Source organism: Pelodiscus sinensis, chromosome 1 (genome assembly GCF_049634645.1).
Source record: "Pelodiscus sinensis isolate JC-2024 chromosome 1, ASM4963464v1, whole genome shotgun sequence".
Classification (NCBI taxonomy): Eukaryota; Metazoa; Chordata; order Testudines; family Trionychidae; genus Pelodiscus; species Pelodiscus sinensis.
Window position 1 is genome coordinate 13,471,384 of NC_134711.1, and position 27,841 is coordinate 13,499,224.

Genomic DNA, 27,841 nt, shown 5'->3' on the forward strand with positions numbered 1-27,841 from the left:
AGCAGCATCCATGCCTGCCTTCTACTGAGTACTCACCTGTGAGATCTCTACCAAGATATTTCCCACTCAGATCTACGTCACCAATATCAGTCCATGAAGGTCCCTTGCCTGATGATGACCGGCACACAATATTCTCCTTGTGTCACACATTGCCTAGGAGATCTCGTTCTTATCACTACAGGGCTGGGCCATAGAAGAGTCCATGGCACCCATACTAGCCTTATCCACTGCACTGGGGTCCCTCGGAACACTGGGACTCATATAGATGCCGGTCCCCAACCCACTCAACACCATCAAGGAGAAGCTTGCCCCAGCCACAGCCCCTACCTCCTGTAAGGTATTCAGAGGAGGAGGATGGACAAATTTCGGACAACGAATCAGACATTTACACAATAGACATCATGCACTCTGATATCCTTATGTTGCAACCAGATAATGCGGTTATACCATCAAACGCTGTAGCAATTGATGACCTCAAACAGTTTCAAGAATTATTCAAAAGAGTAGCGACAAGTCAACAAGTTTCCTTGCAAGAAATATAGGAAAAACAGCACCGATTGCTAAAGAACCTACATCCTACATGACATAGCAAGATTGTCCTACCAATAGATGAGGCAATCATGGAAACTTCGGAAGATCTGTGGAAAACACCTGCATCCATTCAACCAACTAATAAAAGGGTTGATAGAAAGTACTTTGTTCCACCAAAAGACAACGAATTTCGGTTTGCACATCCACAACCAAACTCGTTAGTTGTGGAATCAGCACAACAAAGAGATAAATTACCGCAGTACAGAACCGGCAACGTGGACAAGGATCACAAGAAGCTAGATTTATTTGACAAGAAAATATACGCCTCTTCCACCTTACAACTAAGAATCTCAAATTATTAGGCTCTGACAGCAAATCATGATTTCGACAATTATTCTAAATTAGGAGAACTGATGCCACATCTTTCTGAGTCCAAAAGATCGATTCTGAAAGCAATAGTCCATGAAGGGCATACAGTTGCTCGCACCACTCTTCAAACTGCAATGGATTTCGCTGACACCACAGCCAGAGTCACAGCTATAGTAATGTGCAGGGCTTCCTGGCTACAGTCCTCCGGGGTTCCCCGGAAACTCCAACCCAAAGTAGAAGACTTGCCATTCGACAAGCACAAGTTATTCGCAGCTACGACAGACGAAATCCTCCACAACAGCAAAAATTAAAAAACCACACTTTGCACTTTGGGCATGTACACACCACCTTATAAATGGAGACGTTACAACCCATATAACCCATACAACTGAAACAGATATGGGCAATACAATCGACCACAGAGGCCCTACAAAGATACCAGACCAAGGCAACGGGCTCAAAGAAGCTGCTCCAATCAAGGCCACTCTCCAAGTACTCAATCCCCAAAGCAGCAAATTTGAAGATGTGGTCGAGGGTCTACAAGACCTCCCTCACGATCTGACACCAGGATAACATGGCCATCTTTTTACCCACCGGTTACGTCTGTTCCTTCCGCAATGGGAATCTATAACATCAGACCGCTGGGTTCTAGAGATAATCCAAGTAGGCTATTCCATCCCATTTACTACTATCCCACCAACCCTCCCCCCTATCCTGTCCCTCTTCAGGGACCACTTTCATGAGACCCTACTAAAACAAGAGATCAATGGACTTCTTACAATCGGAGCCATAGAAAGGGTATCTGAGGAATTCCATGGAAAGGGGTTCTACTTGAACTATTTCTTGGCAGAGAAGAAAACAGGGGGTTGGAGACCTATATTAGACCTCCGCAAATTGAACAAGTTTCTCAAGAAACAACATTTCAAGATGGTCACACTCACAACGATCATTTCTGCGCTAGATCAAAGGGACTGGTTCTCAGCCCTCGACCTGCAAGACGCGTACTTTCACGTAGCCATCCATCCAGCTCACAGACGCTACCTATGCTTTACCCTTGGACCAGAACACTTCCAATACAAAGTTCTCCCTTTCGGTCTTTCATCAGCTCTGAGAGTATTTTCGAAGGTACTAGCAGTTGTGGCTGCATACCTCAGACAACAGGACGTCATCATATTTTCCTACCTAGACAACTGCCTTATAAAGAGATCATCATGGGACGAAACCACCTCCATGATAAGCACAACCATAGCCCTTCTCAGTCGTCTAGGCCTTCTAGTCAATGAACACAAATCAACGTTGCACGCAGTCCAAGACATAGAGTTTATTGGTGTAAGCCTGAACTCAATCACAGCTCAAGCATGCCTACCTTGACAACGTTTTACAACTATACAAGAAATTATAAACGTGATATTTACAACCCCCACCACCACAATACTTACCTGCCTCCGACTAATGGGGCACATGGCTTCCACGACTTACGTAGTTCACCATGCTCGCCTACATTTTCGATGCTTTCAACTTTGGGTAGCAACCATTTACGTCCTATCTCGACACCCTCGGAACAAGAGGGTTATCATTCCACAAAACGTCCTTGCAACCCTACAATGATGGACAGTACCAGACAATCTTCTAGCGGGGGTTCCATTCCAACAAACCAAACCCGCTATCCAAATTACCACGAATGCATCCCTCCTCGGCTGGGGAGCACATATGGACAACCGAGGGGTTCAGGGCAGGTGGTCTCCAAACGAGAGATCACTACACATCAACCTCCTCAAATTGAGGGCAGTAAGAAATGCCTGTGCACATTTTGCTCCCGAAATTGCCAGTCGCACAGTCCGCATCCTAACGGACAACATCTGCACAATGTTCTACATAAACAGGCAAGGCAGAGTCCGCTCCCACTCCCTCTGCATGGAAGCTACCCACCTGTGGAACTGGTGCATCCGCAACCAAGTCATTCTCATAGCATCCTACCTACCTAGAGTGAACAACACCAAGGTGGATTCTCTCAGCTGCAACTTTACCTTAGATCATGAGTGGGAGTTACACACGGAGGTCACCAATTCAATATTCCACCAATGGGGATGGCTATCTATAGACCTTTTTGCTTCTACCCAGAATACCAACTGTTCCCAATTCTGTTCATGGGTGGGACTTGGCATGCATTCTCTGGGGGATGCCTTTCTCATCAAATGGACTGCCCCCCTACACTACACCTTCCACCCCATGCTGCTCATCTCAAGAGTCCTATGCAAAATCTGCAGAGATGAAGCCCTAGTCATCCTGATAGCTCCATCATGGTCCAGTCAAACTTGGTATCCATACCTCTACAGGCTAGCGGTTCAGCCTTCCTATCCATTACCACACCGAGCAGACCACACCGGGCAGACCTTCTATCTCAGGACAATGGGAGGATACTGCACCCACAACTCCATACCCTACATCCAGGCATGGCTTCTCTCTGATTCACGGAGATAGAGGATTGGTGTTCTCAGCAAGTGAAGGAGATCCTCCTCCATAGTAGGAGACAGTCCACATGCAAAAATTACCTGCAAAAATGGACATGATTCTTGCACTGGTGTCAGCGAGCCAAAGTAGAACCCCATGTCTCTCCATTAAATACCATCCTCAACTACATTCTAGACCTTAAAGCATCGGGACTGTCAATTTATTCTCTAAGAGTCCACCTCTCTGCAATAATAGCATTCCACACCTCGGTGGATGGCTTCTCCATATTTGCCCATCCTATCACAAAGAGATTCCTTAAGGGACTTCACAATGTACACCCACCCCATAGGGCCCCACCCCCCTTATGGGACCTAAATCTTGTCCTGGATCACCTCACCAGGCCTCCCTTCGAACCACTGGTTACTGTGCCACTTCCTTTCCTTTTTATGAAGTGTGGTTCCTGCTAGCTGTCACCTTGGTTAGGAGAGTAAGTGAACTTGGGGCATTAATGGCAGAACCCCCATATACAGTTTTCACAAAGGATAGGGTCACATTGAGGCCTCATCCAGCATTCCTACCAAAGGTCTGTAAAGTATTCCATGTGAATGAACCCATTGTACTACCTACTTTTTTCCAAAAACCTCATGCCTCACAAAAGGACTCTAGCTTACATACTTTAGATATTCGTTGGGCTTTGGTCTTTTTCTTGGAAAGAACAAAACCATTCCATAAATCCCAAAGACTCTTTATTTCCATCGCTGAATGATCCAAGGGCACAACCATCTCATCACAACGAATTTCGAAGTGGATATCGACATGCATAGTCAGATTCACACCCTGGCCAACAAACCGCTATGATGTCCACCACGAGCACATTCCACTCGAGCTACGGCTGCTTCTACAGCCTTTTTGAACAATGTTCCCTTAAGAGACATTTACTGGGCAGCAACATGGTCACCAGACTATACCTTTGCCAAACATTATGCCATCTTGCCACAACTCAGTACTGATTCAGCAGTTGCTACAGTGGTGCTGTCCATCACTGCTAAACACTGATTCCGGCTCCCTCCAGCCAAACATATTGAATACTGCTTTGTAGTCACCTGGAGTGGAGTACCCACGGGGACACCTCTTGAAGAAGAAAAGGGGGTTACTCACCTCATGCAGTAATGAGTGTTCTTCAAGATATGTGTCCCCGTGGGTGCTCCATGACCCTCCTTTCTCTCCTCTGCTCGGAGTCATAGTTACTTGGGCGGAGACGAGGAACTGAAAGGGAAGAGGTTGAGCCACGCACTAGCAAGAGGTGGGAGCATCTCGAGATGCTCCCTGCGCATGCGTGGCCCAACAGGGGAATCTGCGGCTCAGGGCAACCTTTCACCTGAAGTGGAGCACCCATGGGGACATATCTTGAAGAACACTCGTTACTGCATGAGGTGAGTAACTCCCTTTTTTGTTACAAAAGAGTGGTGGTTAGTGATTCGCTGCACTGCTATCTATCTGGTTCAGTTGCTTGCTAAGCAAACAGAATGTGCAATTTTAGTTAAGCTTCTTAATACACATCACTGTTTTCTTTCTAAAAAGTAAATTATTATCAAGTTAGATTATATCTGAAGTGAGATATTAGGGCCTGAAACCATTAGTACATTAGCACATTAACTGGGCTTTTAAATCCCTGCCCTGCAGATTATATCAATATGAACAGTTCAGAGAAAGTCTTATTCTTTCAGGAGGATTCTCAGAGATATCGTTTCTGAAGTAAAAAGGTGACTGTTAGGATAATTTAACCCAATTATACTCAAGGAAGGTGTTTTCCCAAGAGATAATTTTACATTTTTCCTTCTTTTAGGAAGATTCTCACATTTCAGTCTGTGGATATGACAATTACACTATTCTGTCCCAAGCAAGCTACTGCCTTTTCTTCCATGAGTGAATTTAGAGCTCAGTCCTGCAATCTGCTAAGCAGTCTGTTCTCAATCCAGAAAAGACTCAAGCAAATGCTTAATTTTCAACATGTAAATAGTCCCCCGTGTTATTCCTCCCACCAGGCTAGTTCACTTATACAGATATGAAAGGCCAGTTGTTAAGTGGCATTTCACATGAGCTTAGCTAACATTATTTTAGAAAACACCTTTTTTTCCTAGTCTACACAAGGACTAAAATTTTCAGAAATACTAAGGGCATGTCTACACTACAGTCTTAAGTCGACCTCCGTTAGGTTGATGTACAGCTGCTGCAGTAATTATACAGTGTGAGATGTCCACATTACTCTCCTTACTGCAAGTGGTGCTTGTCTTCACCAGGAGCACTTCTAGGGTATGTCTACACTACCCCGCTAGTTTGAACTAGCGGGGTAATGTAGGCATACCGCACTTGCAAATGAAGCCCGGGATTTGAATTTCCCGGGCTTCATTTGCATAAGCCGGGCGCCGCCATTTTTAAAACCCCGCTCGTTCGAACCCTGTGCAGCACGGCTACACGGGGCACGAACTAGGTAGTTCGAACTAGGCTTCCTAGTTCGAACTACCGTTACTCCTCATTCCACGAGGAGTAACGGTAGTTCGAACTAGGAAGCCTAGTTCGAACTACCTAGTTCGTGCCCCGTGTAACCGCGCTGCACGGGGTTCGAACGAGCGGGGTTTTAAAAATGGCGGCGCCCCGCTTATGCAAATGAAGCCCGGGAAATTCAAATCCCGGGCTTCATTTGCAAGTGCGGTATGCCTACATTACCCTCCTAGTTCGAACTAGGAGGGTAGTGTAGACATACCCCTACTGACTGAAAAGGGGCAGTGTGAGGGGTTAACAGCAGGGCTTTTATCCACACAATTCCTCAGCAGGAGCCTAGCTGGAAATAGGGAGGCAGCAACTCAATACTTCTCATTTCTGGCAGGGAGAGCCACACCCAGAGTCTGCCATGTTCCCTGCAAGGAGAGAGGAGCCAAGGGGAGCAGTTGAGTTCCCATCCAGAAGCCTCGGTACATCCAGGCTCTCAGAGGGGAGCATGGAACTAGAATCCCAAATCCAGTTCCAATGAGATTTAAGTGCCTACATACTTAAGTCACGTTTGAAAATGGGACTTAAAGTGCTTTTCCCAAGACACTTAGATGCTTTTGAACATTTTATTTAAGTCCTTAAAGACTATCCCAGTCAATATTTTTCTATTATGCCTCATTATAGAGCCACAGTCCACAGAGCTCTGGTGTTATCTCCTTCTAGAATGATAAATTAGACACATCAGGAATGCTGCATCATGGACCTTAAATTCCACATGACTCTCTAATATATTAATCCCACTTAAGTGTAACCATAGTACTTTCGGGCCTGATCCAGCTCCTACTAAAGTCTATGGAAAATTTCCTTCAGTAGGAGTTGGAGCGGACTGTTGGTATATGTTTTTTTCTTCTTCATTTTGGTCTTTGTCCTGCATTCCTGAAAGGCCATTTCACCATGTATCTGCTTTTCCAGAAATCCAGAAGAGATCTCAGCTCATGCTGAAGTTATAATTTTATTTTAGCCTTGTACAGGACATCAGGCCAAGGCACAAAAGTCAATAATAGATTTCCATCTTTGCTTTTGAATGAAGTACTTGGTATCACTTTGAGCCAGAAAGTCTTTTGGAATCTCCTTTTTAGCAAGTAACAACACAAGATGTTGTTTAAGCAGTTACATGAGTAATAAAGTAAAAAATAAAACATGAGTGTTCTGCATTTGTCAGGGATTACTCAGGGAATTTTTTACCTCTCCTTCTTTCACCACAGTAAAAATTTTCCTCTCCCTGCTTGGAGTTCAGTTTCTTGTTCTACAGATTGCTTTCATTCTTTACAACTACTGTTCTGCTCAATAAGCCAGTCTAAGGGGCAGCAAGCACACAGGTCAAGCAGGTGACCTAAATGCTGGGGGAATCTATAGGTAGGTGGAAAAAGGAGGCATCCTCCTCATGAGCCTTTGGAGCTGCTTTAGAATTGCTGTGGGAATGTGCTTGGGTCTAAGGCTGAAGCAGTCTTTCCCTACTATAAAGAAGGATTCATGAAGTGAGATGTTCTTCAGCCCTGACTGTTCCTTGGCCAACCAGTGCTCTGCCTTCTCCCACTCCCTGGCTGTGTCTACACTGGCACCCCTTTCCAGAAAAGGGATGCTAATGAGACCAGTCGGAATTGCAAATGCCGCGGGGGATTTAAATATCCCCCGTGGCATTTGCATGAACATGGCTGCCGCTTTTTTCCGGCTCGGGGTTTTGCCGGAGAAAAGCGCCAGTCTAGACGGGATCTTGCGGAAAATAAACCCTTTTCCGGAAGATCCCTTATTCCTACTTTCAAGTAGGACTCCACGCTGACTATTACTTATGACTTTATTATCTTCTAAGTGTTTTCAAATTGACTGCTTAATTATTTGATCCATTATCTTTCTGGGTATAGAAATGTCCCATAACTTCCCTTTGATTCCCCTGCTTTAGGAAAATTGGTGCTAGTATAGCTATAGTTTAGTAGCTAGCAGTTAAACTCTTAACCCTGGCATGTACTATGCTTTTGCTAGTCCAACTTATTGTGCAGTGTACTCTAAAATAGGGAACTTAGAAGTCCTGCATTCAGTTTCTTGGTCTGCCTCAGAGTTCCTGTGTGATCTGGGATCCATAACCCACGTATATGTATTTAGATCTTAGTTTCCCCCCCGATTTGTTGCTCTTCTCTGGACATAATCACAACCTGCCCCACGTGTACAAATGTGTAATTTCTTGTCAGTTTACTTGAAATTATGTGGAACATGAAAAATAGCATTATATTTGTTCTTGTGGGATGGTAAAAACTATCAGCAAGAGATACATTTATGGGAGCAAATGAGGGTCATGTTCAGCTCTCAGGGTAACAAGAAAAGCTGATAGTGTCCTGTCAACACACTCTAATACTTACCTTTGTATAGCATGCTCAGCCAGCCTAAAATCTCATGTGCTAAGCTCTTTGCAAGAACATGAACTGCTACTATTCTTCAGCCTTTAGTTATTGCATTTTTGGGAGCTTATTAGCATGTGCTTCGCTGTTGAGAGGAGAGTATGGCCACTCCCTTTGAAGGGCTGAAGCCAGCAACTTTACTGATTCTTTTCCACAAAGACCATTTCAGAACAAGCCTTCCATTTATTTATTTATTTATTTATTTATTTATTTATTTATTTATTTTATTTTTTAATGAAATTGTGAAAGACACCAGATAGCCAGGGCTGGGAAGTCAAGTGTTCTGTTTGTCTGAAGAACAGACAGCTAGTAGTGGCTTCCCTCACTACCTTCCCAAAATGGCTTAATCTTTTATTGGAGAACTGACAGACTTCCCGAGCTCCTGGACAAGGTATGTGTCCAGGAGGGGAGGGGGAAGAAGGGGAGGAAGCAGCTCTGTGCTCCTGGAAGGGGCAGAGCTGGGGCAATCAGCCCTCAGTGCTGCATGGAGTACTCCCTGCTGCACGTATACCCCCTCCCCCAGCCAGCCCTTAGTGCTGTCTGGAGCACGTGATGTGGCACTCCACTGGTGATTTAAAGAGCCTGGGGCTCTGGCTCTTGGCTGTCACAGTAGCAACAGCCAAGAGCCACAGGCCCTTTTGTATCACCGGGCCCCTGGGGCAACTAATCCTATCTTTGTTATCTTAGCATATTCATTCCGTTAGTGTCTCTCCAGAGACTGCCAACTGAAGTCGCAATGAGCATCATTTCTAGTGGTGCTTTTTGGGCTGTGTGTGTTTGTCTGCTTACAAATTAAATGGGAGCACCAGCTCATTTCACAATTGTCCACCAAACCACTTTGAGATGGCAGTGATGCAGTCACTGCTGATATTGGTTGGATTTGAAACATGATGACACAGAAGTGAAGAGTTCTGTGTAATATAAGATCCTCTTCTTTGCCTTTTTTTGAATTGGTCATTGTATAGCATTTGAATCTAAACACAGTGGCTCATAAATAATTAGTATTAGTATATAGCACCTATAAGTATATTAGGAACTCCGCATGGATATAAGGAAAGCTATTTAAATGATTAGCTCTTTGGAACAGGGACCATCTCTTAGTTCTGTATTTGTACAGTCCCTACCACAGTGTTACTTAGTGTCTTTGGGGCTGTTAGGGTACTACTGAAATACCTAGGGATGTGGTGAATTCAGTGTCACTAGCAGTCTTTAAATCAAGACTGGATATCTTTCTAAAAGGTATGTTATAGCTAAAGCAGAAGTTATGGACGTGCTGCAGACATTATTAGGTGAGATTCTTTGCCCTGCATTATATAAAGAGATCAAATTAGATGGCCACTTCTGGCCTCAGGAGTTGAATATAGATAACAGTAAATCTCTGACCCAAAGAGCTTTAAATGGAACTGGAAATAAGAGAAATGAAGTCCTGCGCCAAGAAAGAAAATAGGGAAAGAGGTGTACAAGGGCCATGAATTTGCTTTGATGGCTAGGTCCGTATCTTGGTGGTATTTTCTTTAAATATATGTTTAACTAGATTTTTTTATTTAAAACATTGTTCTGCGGTGGGGCTGGGGATGAGGAGTTCAGTATGCAGATAGCCCTAGGGAGAGAGGACAACCCTAGCCCTCTTTCACCACAGAAGCTTGGGTCCAGGTGAGATGCGCCTGTTCATGGCCACTGCAGCTGCAGTGGGCACAGCCAGGGGAAAAGTGCATGTCCCCCGGTTGCAGGACAAACAGAGACACAGACAGACTCTCTGAAATATATAATAGATAGCTGTCGCTTTTTCCACTTCTATAACACCACTGGGCCAGCAGGGGGCAGCTGTCCTTGTTCCCCTCTCTGGCCCCTTGCTGCCCCCTTTTGGTCATTCTGCAGTGTAACTGTTCCTCCTACTAGACCCATTGCTTTCCATTTGATGAGAAACAATCAAATTCTAGGCACATCCCATTGTCCTGGCACAACCAAACCCTAACCTTGCTTTAAATTATGATAAGAAAAAGCTGCCTGACAAATATGGTGGTTCTAGCTCTTACCGCTTAGGAGGAGTTCTTGAACAGACTCGCAGATGGACGGACAGACAGACAGATACACATTTATAAAATATAAGTAGATTTATATTTATAAAATATAAGTAGCAATAGAATTATGATTAAGACTGACTTTTTGCTTGTTGGGTTTTTTTTTCCTGATGGAGGAAGAAAGTGTAGAAGGGGAAAGTTTGAGTAGTGGAGGAGGAGCTTTAGAGAAAAGAATGGAGGAAGATGACAGAAAAAGTAGGGAAGGAAAGGGGAAGGAGACTGTGTGATCTGGTAGCAAATTGAAAATGAGAGTCGAGGGATGAGAGGAGAACAGCTAGGTAGTCAAACAGCAGGTATAAATAAAAATAGTCCTAAAAGTATGTTTGGGGTTCTGTGTCTGGCATGTAGTATATACATTACATGGCCTCCTGCTCCCAGTTCTGCTGTGGAAGAGTGAGGAATGCTTTGGGGGCTGGAGCCTAAGCTCTTCCCACTGTGGCTGGGGTAGCCTAGTGCCTGTGCTGACTCCTGGGGAATCCAGGAAGGGATATGATGATGAAAGCTGCACTCCAACCCGCTGTTCCCGGGGGCCAGACTACAGCCCTTGGCATCACAGATATTTAAGTTGAAAACCTGGAATTTCCACCATTGTATCAACCTTTAAAAATTAGCTGCTCTCCATGGTCCTTGGCAGAAATGGCGGGGGGGGGGAGTGGAGGGAGGACATGGTGCTTCAGGGTATAACCTATCACATATGTTTTAATGAATTAGACCTACAGAAAGAAAGGAGTGAATTCTTCCCCACTAATTAATTTTACACTTCTTGCCTCCATCTTCTGCCTCAGTTTCTCCTCAGTATCTTGTTTTTTTGCCTACCACAAACCGCCTCTTTTTTAATGGCAGTTCTGGCTTTTGCCCTGGGAGCAGCATGAGCAACCTGGTTCTCAGAGCTCTCTCTGACTTGGTTCTTCAGATCATTAAACATATCGATTTAATTCAGAATTCCATTGCTCCATGTGTTTCTCCCCCAGAATATTGATCATGACAAGGTCTGGTCTGGTCTGGCGTAGGGAGGAAAGTTGGCCCAGTGGTTCAGACACTAACTTTGGTCAGAGCTTGGCTTTATTTCTTGGCCTACCATGGCCTTCCTGTGTGACTTGAACTAATCACTCAGGGTATGTCTACACTAGCCACCCTAGTTCGAACTGTATGTATAGCTAGTTCTAATTCACTAAAACATTTATTTCAAGCAGTTTCTTACCCTAAAGAGCTGTTCTTATTTTAGACAAGTCTTCAAGTCAAATATGATCTTTTACTCTAACTTGGGTCTCCAGTTTCTTTGTGTCACAGTGTGGCAGGCTGAAGCCAGCCGAAGACAAAGACCTGATAACTTTCCCTTGCTTAAACAGTCTTTTATACTGGAGCATGATTTTTTTGTTCTCTTCCCTCTTCCATGGAAAACTATCCAGCTAAAAATGGAATCCCAGTACCAGGTGGTATGATCACATGTTTTACTAGCCCAATCACCTTTGAACTTCCAGGATACACAAGGCTATTTACAGCTGATCACCCAGTTGTTAAGGTTTCTGGGGCATCAGTAATGGCTCTCTTGAGCACATTTAAAATTATAAACAGTCTCATACTTCATATTTCTAACTTTACTTACAAGAATTATACATGCACCAACGTAGTATATACAGATCCAGTGGACTGTAAAATTAAAATTGATAGGTCACATGAGGTATTTTGTCCAAAGTATCTCTGAGTTATGCATATTTCTCTTCATAAGCCAATTTCATAAAGCATGGGTGCGAACTGTCAAAATATATTTAGTCTAGCAGGCTGCTTTCCTCCATCTCTAAAGTGGCCTACATCCCAGGGCTGTGTGTATGAAGCTTAATTCATCTTAACCTAAAAGACTCTTCATGATCTCACTTCCAGCCATCTCTCTGTTCTTATTTCCTCCTAGACACCTCCCAGTCATCACTCCTTACATCTCCCATGCCTACTTTTGGAGATGAGAGCAAGGAGATGGTATCTTATATAGGGTGCAATATGATAGCAGCAGGCCTGCTGACGGGGAGGCAAAGGTGGCAACTGCTCCAGGGCCTGGGAAGTCAAAAGGGCCTGGGAGTTCCCATCCAGAGCCCTGGCCCCTTTAAATCACTACCGGAGCACCACGTGGTATGCTCTGAGTGGCTATGAGAGCTGCCTGGGGTGTGCAGCATGGCTTGCTCCAGGAGCCTGGAGATGGCCACCTACTTTGCCTAATAGTCTGTCAAGTCTGCAAGCCCCCTGGATAGAAGGCTTGAAGCCAGTTCCTTGTCCCTTTTAATTCCTCCTTGTACACATTCCTCCAAGCAGCTCCTCCTTATTAATAACTTCCATTCCCTCCTCCGCCAGAAATTTTGCCCTATGTTCATTTGCCTTGTCTTATTTAGATTGTTAGCTCTCTGCAGCAGGAAATCTGTATCTAGGCACTTTGTAAATGTACTGCATCGTGTACTGCAAAGGCTAGACTGTGATATGCTTGCCCACATTAAGTGGCCTCTTTCTCTTGGAGTAGCCCTATTGTCTTCAGTGGGATTACCTGTAGGGTAAAGTACTACTTAACATGAATAGTTATTGCAAAACCTGGCCCTTAAACTCCTAAGTACTCATGAAAACCTCTGCGCTTTTTAGTTCAATACGGCAGGTCATCTTTATAAATATCATGAGCAACAATTTTTGCATTGCTATGGGCATTTTGCTTGGACAATTCAAAAGCTTCTTTACATGAAAAAGATTAAGGTCATGGGGTTTTAAATTCAGTGTTAAGCATTTGCAAATGAAAGCTACCAATATAGACATAATTCTCCAGACTTTCATGTAGTAAATGTGACCTTTAAAATTTCTGATTTAAAAAAACCCCACAAGCATTGGAATAAATGTTCAGCCCCCATCTTCCACGGGAACTCGAGATACAGTAGTTAACAGTTTTAAATGCAAATGAGGCTCGGTTCTTTTGTGTGTGTATATCTAGCTCTAATTCCTAGCTCTTTTAGTTCTCTCTGCTATTGTGGCCTCTGCTGTGTGAGACAGAAGGGCAAGTGGCTCCCTATGACTCTGACAATCACAATGCTTCATTAGTCAGGTTGTAGGAGGTGCAGTGACAGCTGTCTAGCTCTCATCCCTCTCCTGGAGACTTAGCATATCAGCTCGGTGACACATGGCACTCCATTTGAGTTGCTTCCTGAAATCTTCCATTTGATAGCACAATGCCGTTGAGCTGCCAACTTGTAAATGTACATTTGAGCAATTGTTCAACACTGTCTTGTTTTTCTTCACATTACCAAAAGTTCCTTTGACAGGAAGCTGAACGTCCTGTGGCCTGACTGTCTTTTATTTTTTTATGTGCTTGTTTTTGTTTTCAGTTCTCTATTCTCTGTCAGAAGATGACGAGCTAATTCAGCATTTAGATTCACTGTTTTCTTTCAATAAATACTCTTTAAAACTTTCTAGTTTGGCCTGTTGATATAAGACCTGGGTCTGTGAGGTAGGGAACAAGTCAAGGTAGTCTCAGCTCCCAAAATATAGAATTGGCACTGTGTAGAATTGGGCCAAAGGGTGTTATGAAGACCAAAACTATACCTATTAAAAAGACCTAGACAAGTTCATGAAGGATAGGTCCATCAATGGTATTAGCTGGAATGGGCAGGGATGCAAGCCCATGCTCTGAGAGTTCTTAGCCTCTGTTTGCCAGAAGCAGGAAGTGGATGCTGGGATGGATCACTTGAGGATTTACTATTTTGATAATTTTCTCTGAAGCATCTGACATTGGCCACTGTTAGAAGACAGGATATTGGGATAGATGGAACTTTGGTGTGATCCAGAATTGCCATTCTTAAGATCTTATGTTAGTCAAGGAAATCTAGGTACCATGAATGACCATGGAGTCCCACAGCTTGGTAACATGCTCATTTTTTGGTCTTGGTACATTTAACTGTATGACTTTTTTCCCCCAGCTCCTGAAGTGCTGGCCCAGAAACCTTACAGCAAAGCGGTGGATTGTTGGTCTATTGGGGTAATCGCATATATTTTGTAAGTATCTATTCATTTTGTAACTGCAGGATCTGTAACACATACTCACCTGTGTATATTCATCCTCTGATCAAGGGATTGTCATCATTCACGTGTGTGGGTTTTGGTGCTGTGTAAAGGTGTAACACACTCATATGCATACCCAAACCTGTTTACCTACACATCAAAAACAGACAGGTGGTTGCATCAGTACCCTGTTAGGGGATTCTCAAGAAGTCTTTCAACCTCTGTTCACGCTGTCAGGTGATGTATCCTTTTCTGGAAGCAGAGTGGGAAAGGAACTGATCTCTGCTGACAGAGAAGGGAAAGGTGTGGAAGTGAAGAGAGACATAGAGGCGAGGTCTACAGAGGTCAGTGCTCTGATAGCTCCCAGCACATGATGAAGCATATCTCCCTCTAGAGCAGCGGTTCCCAACCTTTTCCTTTTGACAATTTGGGAAGACTTGGTGACCCAAAGCAATTCAAAAATGAGGGGAGGTGGGGAGGCAGACTTGGTGACTCTTTTGAAATGTAATGGTGACCCATATTGGGTCGCGACCCATAGGTTGGGAAACCCTGCTGTAGAGCTCATTTAAATTTTTCTATCAAAGCTATTTTTCCAATGGAAAATGACTTTTTACTAGACAGAAAATTCCATTTTGTGGAAAATCAACTACATCCTCCCAAAGGACATTTCAGTTTTTGGAACTTTAGTGAATAATTTCAAGAAAAATTAAAATCTTTCATTAGAATTTTTCATGGAGTTAGGAGATTATTTGCTAGTCAGTTCTAATCGCTCCCATGATCATCTCCCCTGGATGCAAGTGAGCTAAAGTTTGCATAATCTGGTTTGATTCAATGTCATTTACTGTATTTGGACCTAAATCCTTGCTCTCATAAGGATTCTTGTTGACTTCAGTGACACTACTCACTTGAGTAAGGATTAATTGTACAAGTGAGGATTGTAGGACCAGATCTTTTCTGTGTTTTGTAAAATGGAGGACAGTTTTTGCTGCCCTTTGGAACTCATAAACGATGCTACTTTGTGGAGCCATAGAGAGTGTTGTTGAACAGTACAAACCATTCCGATTGTGCACAGGAGTTGAGCATATTGCACCAAATCCTGCACTTGCTTATACCTTGTGCAACCCCAGTAACCATAATGGTTTTGCATAGAAGGTAAGGCTGCTGAGAATTTAGCCCATAATTTCCATCACATCTGTGGTGTTGCACCTGATCAGGGACTATGATAGAAGACCTGGGAAATGGACTCCCAACATCTCATATGGCCAAGCAGGATACTACCACTAGATGCAATATTTTATGCAGATTATATTGTGAAGCCTATAACAAAAAGATTTCCAATGAAGAGGAGCAGAAATGTTGCATGGTACTGTTGGCACCCTCAGCATTAGAAATGGAGAGCAGTATGTCAGCTCTATGGTCATCCCTTCTTTGTCCTCATCAGAAAGCGAAAGGATATGGGAGTAGAGATGGAAAGTGTCTGGAAACCCCTGGGCACAGGGACTTGGTAATGCAGTTGTACATTCCTGCTGTCTAGATAAATGTGCCTATAAAAGTGCTGGGGATCAATGGACACCTGCTGAAATCTTCTGTGTGTGTATGAATGTGTCAGGTCAACCGTTAGAGGTTGATGTACAGGGAAGCAAAGGGATCTGCTGCTTGTGTTATCTGTGGGAGATTCCGAATAACTAGAGTTATTTGAAAATAACTTAGTCCAGTCTACACAGCAGGCAGTTATTTCAAAATAATATTGAAATACTGTCAAGCTGGAGGACTTCTTACTCCCAACTCCTACAAACCTTATTGTACAAAGAGTAAGGGAAGTCGGAGGAATAGTGCTCTATTTTGAAATAAGTGCTGTGTAGATGCTGCCAATGTCAAAATAAGCTATTTTGAAATAAGCTATGCAGTTGACGTAGCTCAATTTGTGTAGCTTATTTCGAGTTAAGCCCTGCTGTGTAGACACATCCTTAGATAATAATTGTATATGTTGTCTGCAGCATTAGGTTATTTGTCAATTGGCATTTTTGCCATGTGTGGTTCCTTGAAACACGTTTAGGTTCCTGCACTAGGCTGGTTCAGATAGGCCAAACAGGGCCCAGCTAATATAACAAACTTGTTCTATTTGTACACTGAAGCAAGGAACAATCCTATTGCTACTATGTATAACAGAAGCCAGGTTAGACCTGTTGAGGCTTATATTTCCAGGGATATATTTTTTTTTCATGTTATACAAATGTCATAGTCAAACAGGTCTGCAGCATAAAGCAATTGAAGTGCCACGGCATCAAATTGTTCCTACTTTGTTCCTTTTTCCTTTGTGAAAACATTTGATGGCTTGTCAACGTGAATAACTTTTGGATAAAGCAGCACAGCTATTTTTGTCTGCACCACCATTTAATTGCTGTATTATCCATTGCAGCACAGTGCATATTGTTTGTCTTTTAACTGCATTTTATTTTAGTCCTGAGTATACATTTTATAACTTGTTTTCCTCAGTGCCACCCAAATGGTGATACGTTTTATAAAAAAAAGTTTGGGGCATGGTTGGCATTGGAATCTGTTCTGAGCAGCTCCACAAGAGTCCAGCTGACAGGGAAAACTGGAGCACTGGAGGAGCAGGGCTAATCTGGGGTAGGTTGGACGTATATAAAATAATTCAGAGCTCACTAGAGACCCCATTACTCATAAATACTCCTTCAGTGCCCTCGAGACTTGCCATCTAACAGCTGCAAATATGGGGCTGCACAGCCCAGGACACATTGCTGAGTGAAGTTCTTCTCCTCCTGTGTTTTCCTGAAGCTTTGAATCTTAGGTGTACCATTGAAATGACAGTCTAGCAAAGTTTTTCTGCCCATTTCTAAGTCAGGTGCTCAGTCCTGTCTATGCTAAGCATGGTACTTCAGCCTGACTCAGAAGCTAGATCAGGGAACTCTGGAAGCCCCAGGAGCCACAACAATACTTACAGCACATGCCGACTTAAGTGTGGTTGCATTTGCATGCAAATATATACGCAAATAGCTTCTTTTACACTGACAGGTATGAATACAAAGATTAAAGCAAAACTACACAACAGACAGGCCCCATTTAAGTCAGTTTTGCTGATATTAATAAAATGCAATATTTACCCGATTTCCACCCATATGACAGCACTTTTAATGAGCAATGATAGTACAGGAATTAACTACTAAAATGCACAGCAACAGAAGACCATTATATTGACTCACTGTTGTGGAGCGTGTTCCCAGTGGAAGCTATGTTCAAAGGATCCCACCTGCAGGCTGCATGCTGAGCCCTGCGTAAACCCAAACCGCACCACGGTCCACAAACAAATGGGCTGCGAGCCGCATGCGGATCACGGGCCGTGTGTTGAGTAGCCCTGAGCTAGATATAGAGAACAGCAGTGTTTCCCCACTTGGCCACTACTATCTTTTTGCTGCTGACTTAGCCAATGGTACATGTTGATTGAAAAGGAAAATAGGATTTTTCCCCAGTATTTGTAGTAAATAGCTCTGCAGTAATCAGTTTGGGATCTTCAGATAAGATGATAATTGGCCTGAAATGAGTGAGTTTATACTTGCATTATTTGTTCACATTTTCAGAATGACTTTCTCAACTAGGCAGAGATTGCTGCTGTATCTAGACTAGCTGAAAGATTCCAGGGGATGAGGCCAGTACCTGCTTAACAAACCAGACTGTTAGTTCCATATACAAGTGGTCCCCAATGGCAGTACTGTAGGGGGGTCCACATGGACCCTCTTGCAGCCAGCACGTCCTTCAACCCGTGTTGCTTCCCATGGCTCAGGAAGCAGCACGGGTTGAGGGAGGTGCTGGCTGCTGGCATGGAGCCTCTCAGCTGAGTTGAGCTGAGAGGCTCCATGTCAGAAGCCAGCACGTCCTTCAGCCTGCTGCTTCCCCAGCGGGCTGAGAGATGCCACTCAAGAAGCAGCGTGGGCCGAGGACCGTGCAGGCTGCAGGCACAGCAATATCGTCTAGGGGGTGATCCGTAAAATTTTAATAGATTGAAAAGGGGTCTGTATCCTTGAAAAGGTTGGGAGCCACTGCCATGTACTATGTGCGTTGAAGGCCTCTGTTTGTTATGGCCTCTGTTTGTCAGAGGCTGGAGAGAGATGGCAGGAGACAATGCTTGATCATTGTCTTTGGTCCACCCTCTCTGGGGTACCTGGTGCTGGCCACTGTCAGCAGACAGGATAATGGGCTAGAAGAACCTTTGGGCTGACCCAGTACGGCCGTTCTTATGTTCTTAAGTATGTTCTTAAGTAATTTCTGTGCAGAACAGAAAACATTTACCAGACCTTACTTTCACTTAACATGTCACTTTCACTGCATATAAAAAGATGACAGTTTAGGAGAAACCAAATTGGAAGTAAAGCATTAGCTAAACAGACTCTACCAAGATAGTCTTGAGCCCATGATATTGGGAAAACAAGCTACCGGGTATTTCTTATGCACTGCTATTTTTTATATTTGACTAGATAATAAATCATGAGAACACACAAAAATATAAAACTGATACATGAAGATGTCTTAGGAAATACTACCCTTTTAGTGCCAGCCATTAATGCTTCTTTTTAATCACATCCAGATTCCAGGATCTGCAGCAACGGAGGGTTTTTTTAATCAAAAACTCATTTTATATAAAAAGTCATTGCTCACAAGAACTAATTTTAGTAGCTTGAAACTTCCTGTTATTCCAGTTGTAACATTTTTCAGTTTGAAATAGCCTTGTTTCCCACTGGTGACAAGGTAATTTTGGTAAGTGTTCAGTTTAATAGAAAAAAAAAGTGAGAAACTTAATCAAATTCCTATCACATGAGTTTGGACCTACATAGACAGGTTTATGAATGCCAGCTGGGTAAAATTCTGGTCCTTCAGGTTCCTGTATGTGGCGAAGATTAAGTTAATGGAAGCAAAAAAACAGAAAATTGCATTATAAAGTTGAAAAGAGTCCTGGGCTGTAGTATATCGATATAGCATAGTTATATTGTTATGATTCCTTAAGCAACAATGAGCTATAGAAGGCTGTCTCTTTCCCAAAGGCCATGCCATCCCTGTTGTTGGGTTGTTTTTTTATGAGACCCATAGATCTCGTAAATGATAGATGTGCATGAAATGATACTAATAACTTATATTAACACTTTATCCTGCAATTTTCCCAAAATACTGTACAAAATGTAACAGCCTGAGAGATAGAAAATAATTCCCACTACCACTGAGACACAGTTCCTCACAGAAAGAATTGTGGTAGGTTTAGCAGTACCCAATATCTTCACTGACTAGTTTAGGAGAGGAACAGAACAACAATATCCAATTGATGCTGTAGGGGAAATTACTCAAGGCAGAATGTGGTTATCCATGTGGGGGCAGGCCACAATGCTAGAGTTAAACCTTGGGAAATACAATCCAAATTCAGCCCTCCCGTAGCTTCATTATCCTTGTTCTCCATATTATGCTGCCTTGGGGAGACATATAGTTCAGAGATGATTGTGTCAGGAAAAGCGAGTACCTCTGCTCAGAATGAGAAAAAGAAAATAAATAGCACTTGACTAGCACCAATAAATAGCACTTGAACAGCTTCCCATAGAGGGCATCACTTTATTGTCAGACCAGTCTGCCCCAGGCTTTACTTTTGCCCATTATAAAGTGTTAAAAGGGGAACACTCACCCCATAGTGCTGCCTTGGGAGCAGGCAGGGGTGCAGCAGGTGGTCCCTTTGTTTCAGTTATAGCTTATTCTTCAATTTCCCCAGGGGATTTGGGGCTTTCACCTCAGTATGGGCACTTGTGGGTCTGGGCCCTTGAACAATCTGGCTGTGTCTAGACTGCACCCCTTTTGTGGAAAAGGGATGCAGATTAGACACATCGCAATTGCAAATGAAACGGGGATTTAAATCTCCCCTGCTTCATTTGCATGAACATGGCTGCCGCTTTTTTCCAGCTCGGGGCTTTGCTGGCAAAAAGCGCCAGTCTAGATGGGGCTCTTTCAGAAAATAAAGCCTTTTCCGAAAGATCCGTTATTCCTCTTAAAATCAGGAATAAGGGATCTTTCGGAAAAGGCTTTATTTTCCGAAAGATCCCCGTCTAGACTGGCGCTTTTTGCCGGCAAAGCCCCAAGCTGGAAAAAAGCGGCAGCCATGTTCATGCAAATGAAGCGGGGGAGATTTAAATCCCCGCTTCATTTGCAATTGTGCTGTGTCTAATCTGCATCCCTTTTCCGCAAAAGGGATGCAGTCTAGACACAGCCTCTATGTGTTCCCAAGCTAGGCTCTGCTGAAGTAAAGGCTTCGTTGAAACCCTGTTTTTTGGGAGTGACTTGGGGAGGCCAGCTCCATCCTCTCACTGGGTTCCAATCTAGGGCTCAGTAGTGGGTAGCTATGTTATGCATGTTAGGATGCTATGAAGATTCCCCTTGGATCACTTTTATACCCAAGTTGCTCTTCTGCTCACAGAGTAAATTACAAAATTGCAAATAAAGTCTCTGACCTTCCCAAGTGTTTCCTCTGTAGGTCCTATCCAGTCTGTTTTCCTCATCTCAGGCCACAAGAGCTCCTGGGAAGTATTTTCCCAGAGCTCAGAGTGGAGTTCTGCTTCCTTCCCCTGACTACCTGTATTCTCTTTTGAGCTGCTTCACTTCCCCTTTTAAGCCCCATCTCCAGCTTGTGCTGGCTCTTCAGGTGCGGTTTGGCAGGGGTACCGGGCCCCAGAGCTGCTTGTACACCCCTCACACGGAGATTTCAACATGAGCTAGTATATTAATAAAGAATGTGCATAATTAACCTTCGTATGTTTGTCATTGCCAGCTACACGAGGACAATATGTATTTGATCTGTAGAGCCCCTCCTATAAGTGGAATCACAATAATTATGCAGTGGGAGCATGTGTGGCTTTTTATTTTCTTTTGGTAAGGAACTATGTACATTAGGCAGACCTCTCCAGTACTTTCTCTAGAACATCAGAAGCATGGTTCTCTTTTGCAAATCTGACTGTTTTTCTCTTATTAGCATCCCAATTTATTTATTTGGTTAGGGGTTAAGGGTTGGTTATATATTTGGGGAAGGCTGGGAAAGGTAGGCTCTGAGAAAACATAGACAGTTGCTGTTTCTGATATGGCAAGACCGAGAAATAGTCCTTAAAGTGCTCATTCCTTTGGTGAAGGTGCAAGAAAATGATGCCCACCAATAGCTGATTGAAACTCCCGGGTGAACTAGGATTTTTCCACTGGGGAGAGATTGTAGGGAGAGATTGTATATTTTACTTCTTCTATTCAGAAACCTAAAGAAATAGAACAAAACCCCTGAGAGAGGGGTCATTTTTTTAACACAGGAACATCATAGTGGGCCAAATCTTAGTCACAGGGCTTTGGGGTCAGTAAGGATCTGGTAAAATCTAGGTAAGGACCTTGGCATTTGGAACAGAAAGTGGAACGCTATTAGAACTTACTGCCATCACAAATTGCATATGGAACAACTTCAGGATTCTCAGCCTGGTCCTCTCCCATTTTGCTTTGCAAAGCCAATCCATGCTTTGTGTAAACGCCAAACTCCTCTCCCTTCCTGGGCTCTTGCTCTTTTAAACAAATTAACAATAAGATGACAAAAAATTCTGCTCAAACCTCCTTCCCATGCTTGGCTTCTCCTGGGGTTCCTCTCTCAGGGCTTCCCTTCCCACCTACCGTATCATCTTTCCCTAGAAAATTGCTGGTATTGCCTATATATCCAGATAGAGGTACTGAACCACCTGGCTCAGTGACTTGGAGGAACCACTTAAAACTAACAGGATGGGGTGTTTCAGGTGAACACTGCTAGCCACATATAGGCATTTCCCTGTGTTCAACATTAACAGAGTTTCACTCTAAGCCAGTTGACCTAAGGATAGTTAATAGTGGCTAATCATCCAGAGCAAGAGCTTGTTCTTTGCTCCTGTGATAAGAGGAACATGTAAATATCTGAATGGAGCAAGGAAGTGACTCCCTTCTGGACCTGCCAGCAGAGCTGACCAGATACAGAGAGTGGAGCACATTCCTCTAAAGCAAGGGTCCTCAAATTTCATTGTATTGTGACCCTCTTTTGACAACAAAAGTTACCACACAACCCCAGGAGAGAGGACTGAAGCCTGAGCCCACTTGAGTCTAGCCATCCAGAGGGCCAAAGCTCGAGCCCCCGCACCTTGTGTGGGGGACCAAAGCCAAAGCCTCAGGGCTTCATCCACAGACAGGGGGCCTGTAACCTTGAGCTCCACCACCATTGGGCTTCAGCTTCTGTTCTGAGAGGTGGGGCTCAGACTTTGACTTCAGCCCCAGGTGCCAGCATGCCTAACGCAGACCTGGTGACCCCATTAAAGCTGGGTTGCGACCCACTTTGGGGTCCCCACCCACAGTTTGAGAACCGCTGCTCTTCTCCTCCTGCGAGAATTCCCTCCGTGAGCTCTTGGTTGGACATATGCTGCTGTATGGCTTCCTAGCACAGGACCATGTTTTTAACTGCCACCATCTCTCCCTGAAGTTACCTGAAGGTGGAACATTTTTCAGCCATAAACTGCCGTAAACCTCACTTGTGCTCTTGTACCTCGGCCAAAGTAATCAGCATACCGTACACTTTGAATGAGTTATAACTCTCAATAGGGCAGGCTGACAAGACATGCACATGCCTGTTTACTGGTATAGGAAGGAGCGTGCAGACTGCAGGAGCCAGAGTTTGTAATTTCCTCAGGACTTTTTTGGTTTGTTTTTTAAGGAGGACACTGGGAAATGCAGGAGAGTGGCCAAGGGATATGAATTCTCTTGTATTCAGATCACGGGATAAGAGCCCACCCAACGAAAGAGTGGGATATTTTGACCACCCCGTAGGCTGGTTAAAACAAAGAGGAAAGTAAATAAATAAGTCTGTATATTTGAGAGAGTGAAACTAGATTGCTTCCTTTGTATCAAGATCTCTACCCTTGAAGTTAGCTGCATAGGCAAGATAACCATAATGGTATTCAGGATAAATAACTTTCTCTCCATGTGCATATCGTGGGGGCCTGATCAGCCCTTCAGTAACTGTATGGTTCAAGGTTTGATGATTGCCATAATAATGTATGTTATGTTATCATTCTTAAGTAGTCATAGAATTAAGTAACTATGGAGCAGTATCCCAGTTGTCTGAATTATTTTTATTTTATATTTTAATTGATCAGGCATGTGGCCTGTTAGGTTTTGATTAGAAGCATTGATTGTAAGGACTGTTGTGATCATCTGGTCTGACTTTTTGCATAGCATAAGCCATGGAATTCAGTAATTCCTCTATCAAGCCCAGTAACTTGAGGCTGAGGTTTTGGCTTTGTCTGTACTGCCAATTGTATGATAAAACTTCTGTGGTCCAAGGTGCTTAAACTACCCCCTCTCCCTGAAAGACAAACATTTTGTTGCGGCAAGGAGTAGTGTGAATGGCTCATTGTCATCAGGAGCACTCTCCTGTCAACAACCTGAGCCCTGCTCATAGTGGGTGAAAGTATTCTGACAGCAAAGGTGTTGAGAAACAGTGTTTATATTGTCCTACTTTTAGCAACATGGTCGTGTCAACACTACACAGCTTTTAGCAATAGAGCTGCATGGCTACAGCCATGTCACTAAAAGTCATGCAGTGTAGCTGCTTTTTGTCATCTCTTCTGATGACAAAATACTTCCTCCTACAATGAGCGGTGTTAGTTTTGTTGGTGGGAGAACACTTCTGTTGTCAAAGTGCTGTTCACACCAGCGCTTGTCATTGTCAAAACTTTTGTCTTTTGTGCGGGTGGGGGGCATTTGCATACCTCTGAAAGACAAAAGTCAGGTTATTCAATTGCCAAGTAGACATAGCCTGAGTTAGAGCCTATCTTCTAGAAACACATCCAATCTTGATTTAAATGTAAGTACTTGGCTGATGTGAAAACACCTTATTCGTCTTTGATGAAGGCACTTCCCCAAATGGGACACCCAGTAAGGATGACTGTCTGTGGCAGAGTACATCTGCTTTGAAAGATAAAAGGCTAAATTTCAACCTCAATTATTATAGCATAGTAAATCCATAGTAACACTACAGATTCCTATGGAGTTGCTTCAGACTTATTCTGATGTACCAGAGATCAAGATCTGGCCCAGTACTGTATATAAAATATCTGTAAGGCAGACTGAATCTTCAGAATTTAACACAGAGTAGAATTATCAACATTTTGTTAAGGGGGTTTGACTAATCTCAAGGGTAAAAAGCTGGCTTGTTATAAATAACATGAGTATTTAATATCTTGCATATTTTTTATCACTTATCCCTGTTGTTGCTACAGAATAATGTTTCAGCTATATCCTTAGCCTGTTTACAATGGCTAGCTCTCTTGAATTAAATACTTATTGAAGTTGATCAACCCTGAGTATAAGAAAACCTTAGAAAAATATTATACAAATTCTGTATCAGACAACAGTATGGAAGAACAAGTCACACCAGGGCCTAAGAGAAGTGTAGACTGGGTGATTGAATTCTCATTCCTTTCTGATGAGTTGCCATCCTGTGAAGATGTGCTCTTTCATGGGACCAGCAGAAGTAAAGCCAGCTTGTTGTGATCATCTCTTTTGCTTTAAGATATCATCAGCTTGGGCCAACAAGTCAGAAGCAAAAACTTTATCTGGGAAGGATAGAAAAGTAACTCTGATACCTGCAATTGTCTGATTTGCTGCCTTTGTTTCGAAAGTGGGAAAACAATGTCTTTTTTCCAGTTGGGTGTTGTGAGCAAAACACGAGACGTCATTCTTCCGCTCTACTCTGCGCTAGTTATGCCTCGTGCCTAACAGTATAAGATGATAGTTGCCTATTCTTTCTTCCCATCTATCTTTAAAGTGGGTTTCAGTGAGACCAATGACTGGATGGACATTGCTCTAATGAGCAGCTCCTTTGAGCCTTCCTTATTTAGAGTTAACACTTTTTCTGTTCAATGCATACAAGACCCCCTACTTGTGAGATTAATTTTTAAAACAGCATAAATCACATTGATCCAAGGCAAACACATTTCTTACTTTCATAGCAGTTGCTAGCCCATCTGACTCTTGGCACGGGTCCCATGAGAAAAGATGAGAACCCCAGGGTGGGCTCCACCTACTCTGGCAGGATTGGCGTTGCCCTGCACAGTGCATTTAGCAGAGAAGGTTAGATTATGTCCCAGTAAGATGCAGCAGTACTATTGAGGCAAGCAGTGCAATACCAAAACTGAAGTTCTCAGATGAATACCTCTCCCACCTCAGTCATTCTGACAGGAAGTCACTGGTTGATCTTGAAACTCATAGTCCTTCCTGACTAGCTATATAGAAAGTTCCTTCTCTGACATGGCTCTTCAAGCTACATTCTTGTAAATGGAAAGAGAATAATTTTCTTCCAAATTAGGCTGGGATGAACTCTGCAATAAATGACATGCTTGAACAGTTTTTTAGGCATGTGTCTTGACGATAAGAACCTCTCTGATATCAATTTTGCCAGTGAAATAGCACTAGCTGTCGAATCAATGCACAAGCTGACTGCTGTACTTAAAGCCCTGGAGAGCACAGCTGCATAAATCAGTCTGAAAATTATTTGTGGGCAAAACCAAAATTCTTCCTGTTGGCTTTTCTGAATGTACTGAAAGCTCTTGCATTTTAATGGACGACCTCCCGATCGAGATTGTTGATGATTTCACCTACCTTGGCTGTATTGTTGCTAATGCAGGCTGCATCAAGAAAGAACTTGATGCTGCTTTTTCAGTGGTGGCTTCAGTAATAGGGTGCTTCATTGAGAATGTCTTTTACAAAATGAATAACCAGATAAGTAAAGAGACAGATTTGAGGATATATAATGCTTTCGTGGTCAGTGTCCTGACTGATGGGACTGAAACATGATATCATACAGCCCCCCTAGACTGTTCAAATGACAATATGACAGCTAACCTAACCTAAAGATAAATGATGAAGATTGATGCAATTCAGTGCAGACATAGCACCAGGCATGGAACAGACAGAAAGGTCCTATATTACTGCGAGCAATAGCACAACTTGCTTAAATGTTAGATCAGTCTCTAAAGTAAATTTGTCATTTTACTATGATGGTGGTCAGATCTGTATGTAAAACAAGGCAGCAGGGAAAAAATCTTTGAATGCTTTAATTAAAATATCACTGCTCATCTAATCTAACTATACAGACAATGTTTTATGTGTGCTAACATTTTAGTTATCTTAGTGCTAAGCTTCCAAAATGACTAGTTATAAATACGTAGGGCCAGGAAGTTTGCCTAAGTAAAGATAAAACAAGGATTCCAGGATTGGCTCTCTTTCTTTTATATGGATGGAAAAGATCAAACCTTAAATTATTTGTAATTCTTTGTCAAATATACAATGTTAACATAGATACAATGAAAGCTGAAGCAGCATAAATATGACAGGCACATAGAGAGACCGGTATCATGTCATCTACAAGAAATTAGACAAATAATAATAGGTGGGTTGGAAAACAGTTGGTAGAGCTAGAACATATTTGTCTAATTTTATTTATTTATATAAAAAAAATTATATATTTTTGAGTGTATTCACCTTCTCTCCTCCTTTATCAATATATTGTTTTTCCCCTTAAAGGGTAAGCATGAACTGTTTGGGTATTCAATTCCTAGAGAGCATTGTGGGTACTAGGATGTTAAAAATCATAGGGTAACCGTGTAATGGCTGAAAATCTCAGCAGTTACGTGGTTACCCATGCTGCAGGCTCTGCAGTATAAAGCTTAGCTCCCCAGGAGCCGGCATTTGCTTCTTGGTTAAACAGTTAATTGGTTATATTTTAATATCCCTAAAGGGTACTTCCTAAATTGAAATAACAATGATTGATAATTACAGCTTTTCTTTAGCAGTGTTTCAGGAGTTTTATTTTCTGTGGAACATTAAGAGAAAGAGGGATGGAGGGGCAAGGCACCTTCCCCTCATTTCTAATGCCTCTGGCACAAAATGGAGGGTACATCTGCACTGCAGCTGGATATGTGAATGGCAGCTCATGTAAACATATCCATGCTAGCTGTCCTCTAGTTAGCTTGCTAAAAATACCAGTGAGAACACAACCTTCAGCATGGACTGCATGCACAAGTATGAGCCCAGGAGTGGTAGGCAGTTTTATGCAGCCGGAGCTGAAACCTACGCCTTTACACCCTGACTGCTGTTTTTAGTGAGCTAACTAAAGTACAGCTAGTGTGAGAATATCTATATGAGCTGCCATTCTTTCCCTTGGTTGTAATGTAGATGTACTCAGAAAGTGCCCAGAACTTGTTACAGGTGCCATGCTTCTTTTGTGCATTCCAGAGTTCCAAGGGTAGGTTGAGAACATGCCAGCCTAATGAGTCTCTGCACTGTCACCTGATTGGAGATGGATACACCCTAAACCACTGGAAAGAAGTTAAGGTTGATTTA

At 43.0% G+C, this 27,841-nt stretch overlaps 1 protein-coding gene across 3 annotated transcripts in view; it reads left to right on the forward strand.

Moving 5' to 3' along the window:
* CAMK1D (calcium/calmodulin dependent protein kinase ID) overlaps positions 1–27,841 on the forward strand; it is a 408,029-nt gene that overhangs the window by 351,701 nt on the left and 28,487 nt on the right. For all 3 annotated transcript variants that reach the window (XM_006117098.4, XM_075926019.1, XM_025181664.2), the window contains exon 6: positions 14,320–14,395. In XM_006117098.4, coding sequence (XP_006117160.1) covers positions 14,320–14,395 — 76 coding nt within the window. The remainder of the gene's footprint in view (positions 1–14,319; positions 14,396–27,841) is intronic.